The sequence below is a fragment of the Ruditapes philippinarum genome, unplaced genomic scaffold (assembly GCF_026571515.1).
Source record: "Ruditapes philippinarum isolate M1 unplaced genomic scaffold, ASM2657151v2 ctg468_1_1_1_1, whole genome shotgun sequence".
Taxonomy (NCBI): domain Eukaryota; kingdom Metazoa; phylum Mollusca; class Bivalvia; order Venerida; family Veneridae; genus Ruditapes; species Ruditapes philippinarum.
In genome coordinates, this window is record NW_026857880.1 from 111,043 (window position 1) to 126,063 (window position 15,021).

The following is a 15,021-nucleotide window of genomic DNA, read 5'->3' on the forward strand; positions in this document are numbered from 1 at the left end:
TATCGCAGAAATTTATTGAAATTTATAAAATGTTTAATGAATATGTCTTTTTGAATAAAATACTGTACATATTGTATATGTGAAGCTGTGTTCCCTAGATCACAGGTCAAGTAAAGACAGTGCTTTCTTAGAAAAAACTGTCATTGTTTTAAATGACTCATATTGTGTTAAGCGTTGAAAAACAGAAAAATATCTACTTTGTGTAAAGTAAAAAAAAACATGTATATTTTTACCAAGAGACTGTGTTGCAATTATATAGATATTTCTAAATTCCAAATTTGGGATGCATTGTCGATCTATATATCAATGAACATATGCGTATTGTACTGATTAATATTGACAAAACACACTCAAACAACAGCTTCTATACGCTAGCTAGGTCATCAGTCTTGCAAATGGTATTGAAAAGCAAACACTTTTCATGAAGTATTTGTGATTAGGATAAAAAAAATAATGCTTTTCATACCAATCCTCTTGATTTCAATACATTTGTTTTTGCAAAATTTCTAATAACTATTTGCAATATGCATAATTCAAGCGTTATTTTCATATTTCAGCGTAATAATGGTAATCCAGGGTATTACAAAAACTTGTTATTATTTATGATATGTTTAATTCATATTCAGCAATGTAACAATTTATATAATGTTTTTTATCACCAAAACAGTTTTACATTACTTTAAAATTTAAAATTAAGTTTTAGAAAGTCTTGAGTATATGCCTAAAAATGCATAGACTGTAAATATCTTTTGACTTTAATTATTAAGATAAATCATCTACTGTAACAGTTGGTTCTAGCCAATCACGTCTATGGATCTGAAACGAAAGAAGGAATAAATGAATAATCGGAGTCGATCAACATTACAATTCTTAGTAAATTGGTTTGATGAAAAAATACTCTTCAGAAAACATTTTTTAGTCTTCAGCTTCTGTCACAAGATCCAACAGAAATTATCGCTAGTCAATTTATGTAAGTTATTACTCTTTCTCCATTGGACATTGTGTGTCAAACCACGTGTTGTTTCGTTGCACTGCAGTATTACGTATTATAAAATAATATGATTCATGTTTTGTTCATGTGACTTAAAAAACTGGTCTGGCACTGACCAGATAACGTTCTTGACAGTGTCAGTTTACATAGGTGCAGTTTTTCAGTTGAATTCAACTTTTAATACTACGTTTGTAAGTAAAATGAAAGAATACAAGCCCTATGATGGTTACAAGGTCGACCAGCAGTACAAATGTATTCTACACGTATTTCTTGAAAAAAAGGAAAAGAATCGGTTTAAATGATTACGCTAAACCTCTATAAGCAATCTATATTCATCTCTTTTGAGCCTGGAACTTCCCAGAAATGGGGTCATGTGAAAGAAAATGGCCGTGACCCAAGTGCGGCTCAAATAAACGATAACACTTTGTTAAGTGGTTAAAAACATAATTACTGCTGCTTCCGTTTACATTTTATTATGTATCCATATTTCCAATCTATACAATGTACCCACAATATCAAATGAGAAGAAATAATTATTTTAAGTCGTGCAGCATAGCTGCACATTATCGACGCATATAAAACTACTCACGCCTCCGGTTTTTCACATATATAGTGAATGTTGCTATGACATGAGTAGTCAAACCATTCCCAAGTTCCCGCATGATTACGTAGACAGGCACAGTTCTCGTCCGAGTTGGCATTATTTGGTTGTCCTGGACTCTAATCAGTAAATGATGTGGATGTTAAAGTCTCATGGCTGTTCATCCAGACCCAGGTTCCTTCTTCGCGAATATCTGATAGAGCAATCCAGTACACCGCTGTAGAGAATCAAATACATGAAATAATAAAAGACCTGGAGAGGAAGTGATCTCTCGGGGGCAATGAAAATAACAATATGGTATGAAAATTGCAGACTCTGGTGGAGTATGTTCATGAAAGTGCTACATCACACACGTCCCCTAACACTGGCTTAAGCGATGTTAATATTCAACACAAACGTGTGATCCGGAAGGTCAAAAAACATATAGAAAATTGTCATTAAAGTGAAGAACGGGATAACTTTTTACAGCAGTCACCTAGTCACCTGGTACTCGATACTTGGAGGTATAACAATCTGGAATATTGGTGTTCTTCCGTAAGCTGTGAAACAAAATCATTATATGAAAATTACAGAATCGGTTTGATTGGGTCAGTTCAAGAGAGATAATGTAAATGCAACATCTCTCACAACCCAGACACCGGCTTTTAAAAACTGTAATCCATCTTCAACACTAACGTGCTGGGATCAATGATCCCAAACAACAAGAAAACAAATAACACTGAAGAAAGGTAGTAACTTTAAAGCATAAACTTTGTTATGTAAAAAGGGCTTAAATTATCATCTTAGGACAGTATCATTCGTTACAACTGTAACTAAATCCCTCGGTCTAAAAATTAATCACTGGCGTCTGTCATTGGTCAATGATAAGAACAAAAAAGTTAATTTTACATATCATATAATGACTTTTAATTATTAACGATAATTCATGTGCGGTACAAAATACATGTACAATTTCCATAATGTTAATAAAAATCAAAAGTGTTTATTGGTTTTTAAATCAAGTCGGGCTAAACATCGCACTTTAAATCGATTTTATTTAATTATAAGTTATACAGTGAATGAATAAAAGCAAATAAATATGAAGAAAAAAATTATCAACAAAGAAGACTGGCATTAAGCATTCTCCCACACGACCCACCTGCAAATGCCCAGGATGACACTAAACAAAGACAGGACAGGACACATGGCAAAGCACGAATGGGGTGTTTATTCAAATTATAAAGAATAGGAAATAATAGAAACCGACAAGGAAATTAAAGAAGGCAATTAATTATTGTGCCTACAAAAGTAAAAGGGTGTAGGGAATGGATAAAACATACTTTTCAGAAGTTTGGCACTTAATTCTAGGAATTTATTTTCACTTTCGTCATTGATCTCGACGAGATGACTATCTAGTTCTCTGCAGGTGTTCTGAAATGTTTTTTTAAAAACATTTGATGATAAACTACACAAATTAAATATTTGCTTTCACTGACGCCGGGAATCAAACCCGGGTCGCCCGATTCACAGTCCAGCGCCTACCTATTGAGCTTAAGAAGTAACTTACAGTTGAGTGTATATAATTTTCTTCTAATCAATATCCAAACATCCAAGGATATGTTAAATATGAACAGCAATTTTTATATAGCTTATATTAAACGTTATTTTTTATTGAACAAACTGGCTTAGACTTTATCAAAATAAATTTCTAATTACCTCCCTTTATTTACATAAACTGTTACATTCAGTTATATCTTTACAAATAATTCTTTTTGAAACTTACAATAATATTAAAACTTTATTCGAGCATCAAATTTATGAAATTAACCCATATAAAAATTGCGTTACAGGATCTTTAATCATCATATGAAATATAATTCAATATACAAACGACGTCTAGAGAAGCAATAAGTACACATTTCTATGTTCGATAGGTGTGATAGCTTAGAGTTTGATCGAATTAGTATCTGGTTCGTGAAAATACCAGTTCTGATGACACAAAGTCATGAAGGAACATGGTCACGATCCTATAAAGACAACAACCATCTATCCATTAATTCATAAATTGCGAGACAGATAACTTAAGCCCTTGCTCATCGCCTTAATGAAATATTTCGCAGCGCTGTCTAATTTGTCAATGAATATCAGTTAAAATCTAATGATCTTCTTGATACGAGGTATCTTTCAGCGAGTAATTTTGCACTAGTACACACAGAATCTTATCTCGAATATGTATAAGGCTATATAAGCTCAGAAACACATTTTCGAATCCGTTTCTGGAACCAACCGGTACTAAGCAATGAGCTTTTTTGCTTAAGGAAACCACGGCTAGCCATTGGCGTTCAGGTGATTCCAAAAAGGAATATGTTAAGATCAATGTCATATGGAATCTTGTGTCCGCGCTTGACTTTTCTCGAAAAGTATCCAATTATCACCTTTTTTCTGTAATCTTAGACACGAAAATATCAAAGTCTCAAAGCGTTTCACGAGATAATTGCCGAACTGAAAACTTTACATTTTCGACATTCTAATGTAATATTAAAGCCCATAAAGCTACAGTCTCACTAACATCCCGGCAGAGCCCCGGTAGACGTCCGGGGTGACCCGGGAACGAAAGGGGCACTACCGGGAACAACCGGGGTACATCCGTAACTCTGCCGGCAACGTCCTGGATGATCCGGGATGCTCCGGGAACATCTGGGATTCGACCCCGGATGGAATAAAATATTTAATATCACCGAGGTGGTCCGGGATGATCCGGGAAGGTGCTTTGTCGGCTTCATCCTTAGCTCTGCCGGGAACGACCGGGGTTATACCGGGAAAGCACCGTAGCTCTGCCGGCACAAACCGGGGATGATCAGGGGTCTGATATAGCCGGTAGAGCTACGGTAGAGCCCCGGTATATGCCAGCAGAGCCCAGGTAACTACAGGCAGAGCCCTGGAGGATAAAGGTAAAGCTACAGTTGATCCCGGTAGAGCCCTGGCAAAGCCCGGATCATTTAAAAAGAATAACGACATTTTGCGATGATTGCACTTGTTTGTATTAAAAGCCTTCCCGTTTCCCTTTTATACAATATGGCATAAGGATTTTTCAGAAAATCATCATGAATTACTATTCTGGAACAATAGATATTATATTAAATAAAAATTATGTATCAATATTATCATTTTCGTGCGTTTTCAAACCACGGGGTTCTACCGGGGCTCTGCCCGGATCGTCCTTGGCTCTGCCGGGACTCTGCCTGGATCGACCGGGGCTCTGCCTAGGTCAACCGGGGCTCTTCCGGCGTCATCCGGGAACTACCGGGGAAGCACCGGCATGAACCGTAGCTTCACCTGGGCTCTGCCTGGATGATCCGGAGGCGCCATCCTGGGTAGTAAGTAGGGAACTACCGTAGTGCTGCCGGGGTAAGTGTGACTGCAACAATAATTTCATCCCGAGACGTCCCGGATCAACACGGTAACTTACCGGGATGGTCCTGGGCTCTGCCGGCAGTAAGTGAGACCGAGGCTTTAGATTGAAAGCGGCACATTTTCTACTTTTTGCATAAACACTCACATTAGTCTGAGTGTATCCGGGTTCGTATGACATTAAGTGTATGAAAGACTTGTAAACATATTTTGTATGAAATTTAATACATACCATTGCACCTATCCAAGACTCTGTGTCGTGACTAAAGTGGTAACAGGAGGCACCATGAGTCACAAAACCTGTTGGACAGCCGCCTTCCGCTGTATGAGATATTAATCTTTATTTTTTTTAATTGCAGTGTACTTTCCGCAATAAACCTTTAACGTATTAAGCGGCTTTTGCTCAACGCAACCGGCGGCCGCTGTAGTAAAGAGCAGTGTTTAAAATGGGCAGAGGTGTCGAACATTTACTTTTAAAGACTAAAGATGAACAAAGTTTAAGTTTCAAAACGAAGCTCAAATCAAATATGCATGGCAAAATAACTATTTATCGTAAAAAGAATAAGACAAATGATATATCCTAGTAATGGGTTTTCTGTACAAATACCCGCCTTTTTGACAAAAAATGGTATACCGTTGCAGGAAAGTGTATAATTGTTTTTTTTTACAAAAAGGTTGTGTACCGTGACATGGACGAATATACTAGTACCCGCCTTCTTGGCAAAAAGATGGTTTTCTTTAGCTGAAACCGGTATACAAATATTTTCTTAATGATATATTATATTTTTTTCACTACAAACAAGCAAATATCTTTTTTTTAAGTACTTTTAATGAAAAGACCGATATATATATATATACTTAAATCTTTTTTTATGTTTAAGACAATGACAAATAGGAATGTATTATGTGTACTCCATGTTTATAATGTACAAACTCAGACATACCATTTCCCATAGCATTTACGCCTATAACAATGAGGATTAACAATGTTTCGTACTCCATGTTTATAATGTACAAACTCTGGCAGTTCACATGGTATAAAAGTTTGATTTAATTAAGTAAGTTCAAAAGACGGTCAAATCTTATCTGGAGTTCTTTGAGTATGTAACGATTGACAAAAGTTCACTATTATAATAGTTAAATATGTTTATATTATTAATAAATAGAATACCTCCAAATGAATTTTAATTTAGATAGCATTTTAGCAGCAAAAATGTTATAAAGCACACGAATTTATTGTTTAATGCTAACCTAGTGCATTTGCAAATCCCACAAATTGTAATTTTATAGTTTCTAAAAGCGTTTGCATTGAGAATATAGTTGAAAATAATCGATCAATAGAAGAATGTCTTTGGAGACCGGTTTTCGTCGAAGACGGGAGAGGGTCTATTAGAAGGTCATCCGTTTGTATCATTCATAAATGGCATGTAATAATGATATGTGTTTTTTAAGCGAAATCAAACATTTATTTCTTTTTATTGTTTTAAATACGATTGTGTGCATAATTCCGTGCAAAAAAAAGTTAATCGCAAGTTTACACAGAAAATATCTCTATTTATTAGGGCAGATGCCACTATGAATGTTTGAATTTTGTACATTTTCATTATAAACAATTCATTTTATGTAAACTTTTAGATATAATTATATCAAAGGAACATTGATAATTTTCAAACACATCAAGTTTTTCCACCTTAAACAGTTAAATAATGATATAAAAATAGAGATGTCATAGAAGCATACACATATTAGTGTTATGAACATAATAAGGTGTACTTCCCAAGAGCTAAATCCGTAATGTACCGGACAACGGTGTTTAGCTAGGTTTTCGAAAAAGTCAATTAACCAATCATGTACAGTTTACATATCACGTGCTCCTCCATGTACCGAAAACAGGTCACGTGCTCCTGCATGCATAAAAAAATAATCGCGTACAAATAATACCCACGGGTTCCAGCCAAAGCTGCATCAGTACTAAAGGTGTAGTACTAAAGTACCAGTACCAGTACTTGGCAAATTAAGCAGTACCAGTACTAGATTTGAGCTCGGTACTGCAGTACCAGTACTTTTTAAGTATCAGTACCATTACTTTTATATATTCATCAAAGTTTGAATAAATACAGTGTCAAACAAATAATTGCAAATGTTATATAGCAAAGAAATAAAATCATAATTTACTTTAAACTTTACACAATATGTTAACAACTTGATTGTTTTAACATACTTTTTACAAACAATATTTACAATATATATTCATATCATATCTTATTGTTTAGTAACCAGTCAACTGTAATACAATGCAACATATTTCATTTAAAACACAACAGTCTTTTGTTGCCTTTTACACATTCACAGCTCTGTTGAATTTAAACCAAAGTAAACAACAACTTTTTATGGTGCTAACAATATCACTTGAAATAGGATTATTTAGAAATGAAGCAATTAATTAGTGATTATTTTGCTCTTTTACTAGTAAATACAAAGTAATAAAAAATTTTGATAAGGCTATTTTAGGCTAAAGAGTAATTGAGTCTGTTTATCTCAAATAAATTGTTACTTAAAGTCTTTGGTGCTTTTTATGATGAATACTATGTTAACATTTGAAGGAATATTGCAGCAAATCATCTATGGATTTGATAACTTACTTTTTACAAAAATAAAACAATAAAATTTACAGCTTTATTTTATGAGAAAAATTGAGGCAATTTTTATCAAAACCCAAAGTACTGCATTGTAATGCAGTAGCAGTACCACTTTTTAAGACAGTAATTCAGTACCAGTTGTAGCAAAATTTTGTTAGAGTAATTCAGTATCAGCACCAGTAGTTTCAAAATCGCTGCAGTATGTACTGCAGTACTAGTACCAGTAATGCAGCTCCGGTTCCAGCCCAAAATGGTTTCTTACAGAGATAAAAGCAGGGAGATTCCGATTGCTATTACATGTTTCGAAATATGATGCATTCGTAAATTTCAGACCCTATTTGTTGTACATGTAAAACTTTACATGGTATATTACACCGGAAAGTACATACTGGTCTGGCTCTATAAATACTGGTCCGGATTTAATAAAATCCGTGATACTGGAAGCAAAATATTACTTTCGGTACGCCATGTAATCAATTGGTTATGGTTATCATTATCTATTTGTATTTACATAATTTTGGTAAATAAAGCTGTGCTTAAGTAACATTTTAGACTTTCATTGATATTTTCATTTAATATAAATTTAAGGGTATATGTACAGATATTTACATTCAGTTTTTTTTTTGTTTTTTTATTCTTTCGTGTGATGAAGCTATCCAGCTAGCTTACGGGACGTCGGTGGTTCAATTCAGGTGCCCGTTCGTGCCTGAAATAATGCACGAAGGGAACCTGAGGTCTTTCTCCACCAGTAAAGCTGGAACTTCGCAATATGACATATACTGTGTCGATGTGACGTAAAGCTCCAAACAAACAAACAAAAAACAAATATTCAGTTATAACCTATTTAAAAATTATAAGAAGTCGGGACTCCAGGATTTTTACCAGAGTGGGCGGGGAGTCATAACCTCCTTACAACCCTCTGGATGCGTGTAAGATAAGAAAATATCTAAGTGTAGGTAAGACATAATTAACTTTTTTTAAAGAAAAGAAATACATTTGTTTAAATAAGGAGCGATTGGTGTTCCAGTGGTAACAGACTTGGCTAGAAATCTAGGAGTCACATCCCGGCTGCATCACAACAATACTCATGACTGTCGTGTGTGACCTTAAAAGCCAAAGTCCTGTGTATCGATGCTCTACATTGAGCATGTAAAAACGGGATCGCTTCCGGAACGAAGCAAAATGGCATTATCCATGTACTCCTCAGCCAACACAGCTCCCCCCCCCAAAAAAAAATTATTAAAAACTCTTCAGGACTATAAGACATAAACTATTTACCAACAAAGAGAAAATACAAAACTAGCATCTAAATAAAGAGGTAGATAGTCTTTTGCTATAAAAAGTAGCTTTTAAATCAAGATATTGCTACTTAATTGTAAAAGTATCGGCAGCAGCCTTGCAACAACAAAACAGATGCAACAACAAAACAGAGATCAACGTTTTGTAGATTAGTAGCTACATTCCTGCCCCTTTCGTACAATCCCGAGTCTTCAATGCAAGTTCTGGCACGAGTTTCGCCGAAAGTTTGCATAAGGACAAACTGACCATCAAAAATGAAGCGCTTTGAGATATAAATGTAGAGGACTTGGTTATCTTCAAACAGAAGAAATTCTGATGGTTCTAGCTCAATTTGTACACACATGTATAGTCCAGTGATAATATGTGCTTTCTGAAAAGGAATTTTAGAATCATACACTAATTCATACTGTGGTTTTTCCAGTTTCTCCCTTATATTATATGATTTATAATCTTTACTCCGATGGTTTTGACTCCACAATGACAAACTCATAGAAAAGTTTGCTGATTTTAGAACTTCCGTGGTATTGCCTAAACGCATTGACCATGTTGTTCCAATCATTTTCTTTATGCTTGTAATTAAGATGCCCGGTTTAACTTTTGACAGTTTTCTATGCATAATGATAATAACATTGTTCGACATTTGTGGCTCATCCATCGCCCTATAGTATATAGAATCAATCAACCATCTTCTCATCCATGTTGATTTTAGAGAAGGCAAAACTGCTGCAAATATTTGCCCGTATGTAATATCAAAGACCTCAGATACGTTAATGGATTTGTCCAATGTAAGATTAATATATACCGCATATATTTGATTGTACCAAATATTAGTCGGATATACACACTTATCCATTCTGTCTCTCAGCTGTCCACTCGGACAAAGGACTTGACGGCAGCTAATTTCCTAGGATAAAAAAGACAATTCTAAATATAACACATAAAATGCACATTGATTGCACAGCAAACCGAAATAACGGCAACTCTTATAAACTGTGAAATAAGTGTTTATTTATACTATGATTGAACAAAAAAATAGATCGCCAGATCATACTTTTGCACAAAACTTAAGTTACTCGAAACTGTCAATTTTAAAATTTTCAATAACATAAAAGATGCTTTCCTAGAAACTTATTTTATATTATCTATTCATTTTATTACATGTCAAAGTGATATTTTCTTGGCAATGTATTAATTCAATGAAAAATTGTATATCACTGAAAACCTGACTCAAAACAACTTACATCTTTTATTGCGCATGCTGTTGGTAATTCCTTTACCTTGGAATGGTGTCTATCACTAGTCACAGCTATAAAGCCACCATCAATCAGTGCTATAAATCCTTCTTCAAAACCACTTTTACCTCCCAAGATAAAATCTTCACGATAATTTTGGCAAAATGTTTGACGATAAAAATACTCTCCATTACAAATGTGACAAAAGACATTTGCATACATTTCCAGATGTCGATATGGCGACACCATGCCACTTTTTGTACAGAGTGTCCTTATATCATCTTTTGAAACATTTATTCCTGCAGGCACTTGAAAATCCTGAGATTCAGGGCAAGTGTCAATGAGATTGCTGTAACATGTCAACGGTTGTAAAACATCGTAAGTACCAGGGAAGATAAAATGTATTTGACAGCTTTCATAAAATGAATATTGTTCTGTTCCACTCGAAATCATGGTGATACCTTGCTTGACGTCGGCGTCTGTGCATTTGATAACCGCATCCCAATTTATAACGTCAGTATCTTTACCATCTTGTTTTGCGCATTCTATATTTTTATAAATTTGTCCTGACTTTGCAGAATAAACGGGATAAAAACTTCCCCAAGGAGCAACATTTATATCACCACAGGATGAATCAGATACGCCTTCCTGTCCGCCTGATGAAATATTCTGAACAGAGGAAACCATAAAGAACGACTGATATAAATATTCATCTCTTGCTGGATATGGCAATGTAGGATAAAGGCAAGAAAGACCATGTTGAAACTTCTCCAGTTTTCCATTTACGTGATCTTTTGATAGCATTGCATCCGGAAAGCAACAGTTACCAGTTTCAATGCATTCAGCTGAGCATGAACATTCTGTAATAGAAGGTCAGTTATTGCCAAGGTTTGTTATCGAAGGGGGACAAAAAGCAATCGCATCCTCACGACCCTTTCCGTAAAACTTCGGAAAAGGACCTCGTACACAAGCAATACATGTAGCTAGTAAGAATACACAAAACGGATACGGTATTTCTGTCTTAACCTACGCTAAGAAACTTAGCATGTAAACAAATAGTAATTTAATGCTAAGTGTAGTTGACTAAATTTATTTCAATATAAAGTTTTATAGATATAAAAGTAAACAGTACATTATTTGTAAATTTCTAATCATGGTTAACTTGTAAAAACAGGAAGTACAACTGTTGAAATTTATTCGGATTTGGTGATAATTGTACAACAGTGGGTTTTTTAATTGATTTTGATTGTAAGACATACTTTTACAACAAATTTTCCGAAATAGACTTTATTTTTCTTTGGATGCCAAATATATACAATCGTTACAGATTATACAAAAATTCACACCGTCTGTTTGTATTTACATCTAAAACAGCGTGGAAGGTCGTATTGATTAGGATAATAGTCACTGCATAAGGTGCAAACAACGGAATATTTCCAGAAAAAAGAAATATTAACCTTATTTTGACAGAAGACATGGCTCCTGTAAATTTGACAAAAAGTTTTACTATGTCTCAAAAGTTGCACAAAAAGTTTGTATCATTTTGAAAACTAAAATGCTCTCCCAAATACTAAAAAAATGATTTTAAGTTGGGAATTGGGAAATTGGGACCCTTTAAAATGGGCGTCTAAGGGTTTTGAAATTCTTTCAGATGCCGGTTTTCCGGGTTTAAATTTCTTTTTTTTCTCCTCTGTCTTTTTTATAATTATTATTTAATCTTTCATCGCTTTTTCTGATTAACAGAATAAATATAGATAACTTTTTTTATAACCTTCATTATTCTAGTATAACATTTTAATGTTATTTACATTAAAGCATAAATAAGATTAATTTATCTGCAAAAATATATTTATACAGTTACCAGCACAGCAAGAATCTGTTCCTGATTGAAATGAAATGTCGTCTGCATTTCCGGATGAGCGATTGCTTGAGCAAACGTCACTTCCGGGACAAAGATAGTTGATAATGTCCGGTATTCGTGACAAAACAGATGTATCTCCGTTTGATTGACCATAACCCACGCACAAACATACTATTACAAGTTGAAACATCTCTGCATTCTATAAGGGAACAAGAAACAAATATAGGCATGGTGAACGCACCTTTTAATTGCGAGGTTAATTTTATACAATCATTCAAATTTATCACACCTATATTGCTTTAATCTGCCACTTAATTAAAGATCAAAATCTATGAAAGGGGATATCCGCCAAAACAAATACCATCATGTGAAATGGCGTTTGGAAGGGTATAAAAGTAAAAAAAGCGTAGCTCCCGAGTATTAATCAGATGGCCTTGCCGAGTGTCTTCATGTTCTTCCTTTTTTGTATCAGAGTCAAACATAAAAACTCGTTCCCTGTTGCCACAATATAAGACCCCACAAAAATGTAACCAATGAACGAGCATCTTAATATGATATTTCTGTCGCTTTCCCTTTCTCTGCAGTCACAAAAAGTAAACCCAGCAAAAATGAGCCAATCAATGGGCATGCTCTGGAGTGCGGGTAACTAATATCTGCACTCCAGTTAACGCACTGTGCATGTATATGTATACGAGGGGCGTCCGTGGCCGAGTGGTTAAGGTCGTTGACTTCAAACCACTTGCCCCTCACCGCTGTGGGTTCGAATCCCGACAGGGACTTTGGATTCTTTCATGTGAGGAAGCTATCAAGGTAGCTTACGGAACGTCGGTGGATCTACTCAGGTGCCCGTTCGTGTCTAAAATAATGCACGGAAGGGCACCTGAGGTCTTCCTCCACCAGTAAAGCTGAAACGTCGCGATATGACCTATGTGTCGATGTGACGTAAAACCCAAAACAAAACAAAAATATGTATACGATTTAACTCACAAAACAGAAATGTCCCCAAACTATGATACAATAATATTTTATATTCTCTCACTAATTCTAAACAAATCCGACCTAATGTCAACTGATTTGCATTTTGAACTTTCGGTTTACACAACCATATAATATTTAATATATTAATAATGTTTTGCTTCCTTTTTTGTCTATGAATTCAATACTTTTAGGTGGACTTTTTCTTGATATATTGGAAATAAAATTGTCAACAACTCCCAGCATTTAATAACTTATTGTTTACATGTTTAGTTTCTTAACGTAGGTTAGACTAGGGTGGCTGATTTGGAACGCTTTTGTGAGTCGTGTTGGCGCTAGCGACAACATAAAAAATGGCCAAACGGAACGTTGCCGGATTTTTGTCGTGTCGTACTGTTGCTAGATGTACGCAAAACGGCGTGATGTCTCGATGTAACTTTCTCGCTCGGGTCAAATCGAAGAATTGGCTTATAAGCCAAACGACAGGGCGACATAGCTTCAACGCGTCGCACGACAACGCGTCGTTGGCAAGAGACAGGGCGACAAGACGACAGAGCGACAACGCGCCGTTTGGCCTTTTGTCCTGTTGTCGTTAGCGGCAATACGAAATGTCTATAACGATATAGGTTTCGTTGTCGCTATCGACAACGCATCGCGCAATATACCTAATCATCCACCATAGTTCTGTGTATTCATACTATTGTGTTGAGGTCCTTAATCCCGAAGACTTTTTCAATTTATCCCACCCCACTTTAAAATTGTATTGTAAGTCTCCCTAAGGACAAAGGGCCCGTGAAGGCCTGGGGAAAGGCCCCGGTTTGGGGGGGTAAGTGTGTTTTCATAACTTTTGAATTAATAAGGAATTGTGGGGTAAGTGGGTGTAAGTTCAGTAACGAGTTTTAAATTTGAAAAAATAAAAGTGCGAACCTCTTTCAAAACAAAAGTAAAAATGTAAATTTTTTCTTTAAATTTAGTTCAAGAAATTCAATAGTGAACCTACACGAATATAATGTTCTATTTATCACATACCCAAGATAAAGACTATTTGAAGTGAAAAGTTAACATTTTTCATTAACAAGCCTTTAGTGTAACATCTTGACGATGTGTTTGACGTCAAATCGAAATAAATGCATGGTTGTGCAATAACATTTTTTTCGCAAAAGTATAATGTTATAATGTAATTGGTTGAGAAAGATTTCATTATTGGTCCTAATGGGTGAGTCTGCTAACAATACCTCTTTAACACACATAATGCACGAGATTACTATTAAATATAATCCTAACGGTTGAAAGAGAAGTCATTTGAAGGTTGAGAGCAAAGTACTATAAAACACACCATGAGCGAGTGTATCCTATGGGGTCAGAGACATGTCATTATTTACCCTAACGGGTAAGAACAATTAATGATACACCACTAAATGCGCGAGAGAACTATAATATATTATGCTATAGGTTGAAAGAGAAGTGAATGCACTATATAGTAAAACTAGAAATGTGTCGTCACGCGATGGATGCCCCCGCATGCAGCCAAAATTTCAGATGTTATAACATTTAGTTCCAAATTTGTTTGCACAAATTATTTTTTCATTTTAAGTTCAAAGCCCTTAAAACTATTCAATGTTAACATAAACCATTTTCATACAATGTTCAAGGCACTGAAACTATTCAGTGTTAACCTTTTGTAATTTGCGTATTTGTAGCCAAAATAATGGCTAAATACATTTCTACAAAATTACGAGTGCTGAAACTGAAAATTCAAAATTTTTCCAACATTCAAGAAAGTTTAGTTTTGTCAAATGACCAAATTCACACTTGAACTGCTTATTCCTAAGATGTATCTATATGTCAAATTTGAGTTGAATGTGTACAACCATTGGGGAAAATGAACGGAAACTTAAAGTTTCTGATTTTTTTTCAAAGTTCAAGAGGGATAAACTGTGTCAGCTATCATCAAACCATGATTGAATTCGAAATTGACCAATATGACATATCCATATCTTTAATTTGAGGTGAATATTTACAACTGTTTGGGA

General features: G+C 35.0%; 1 protein-coding gene across 1 annotated transcript; it reads right to left on the reverse strand.

The window, feature by feature from the left end:
• Positions 1-664: 664 nt before the first annotated feature.
• On the reverse strand, positions 665-6,068 carry LOC132751369 (perlucin-like protein). The gene is made up of 5 exons (XM_060741531.1): positions 5,927-6,068; positions 5,215-5,303; positions 2,912-3,002; positions 1,581-1,809; positions 665-816 (listed from the first exon to the last, which is right to left on the reverse strand). The coding sequence occupies exons 1-4, from the start codon at positions 5,982-5,984 to the stop codon at positions 1,712-1,714; spliced, it is 336 nt and encodes a 111-aa protein (XP_060597514.1). The 5' UTR covers positions 5,985-6,068; the 3' UTR covers positions 665-816; positions 1,581-1,711.
• Positions 6,069-15,021: the final 8,953 nt, after the last annotated feature.

What these genes read in the sequence shown, in the direction of transcription:
- LOC132751369 (XM_060741531.1), bottom strand. Translation starts at nt 5,984, where the DNA reads ATGGAGTACGAAACATTGTTAATCCTCATTGTTATAGGCGTAAATGCT. An exon ending in AGTCTTGGATAGGTGCAATG is followed by an intron (nt 3,003 to 5,214) that starts GTATGTATTAAA and finishes AAAACATTTCAG; the next exon opens with AACACCTGCAGAGAACTAGA. An exon ending in AAGTGCCAAACTTCTGAAAA is followed by an intron (nt 1,810 to 2,911) that starts GTATGTTTTATC and finishes GATTCTCTACAG; the next exon opens with CGGTGTACTGGATTGCTCTA.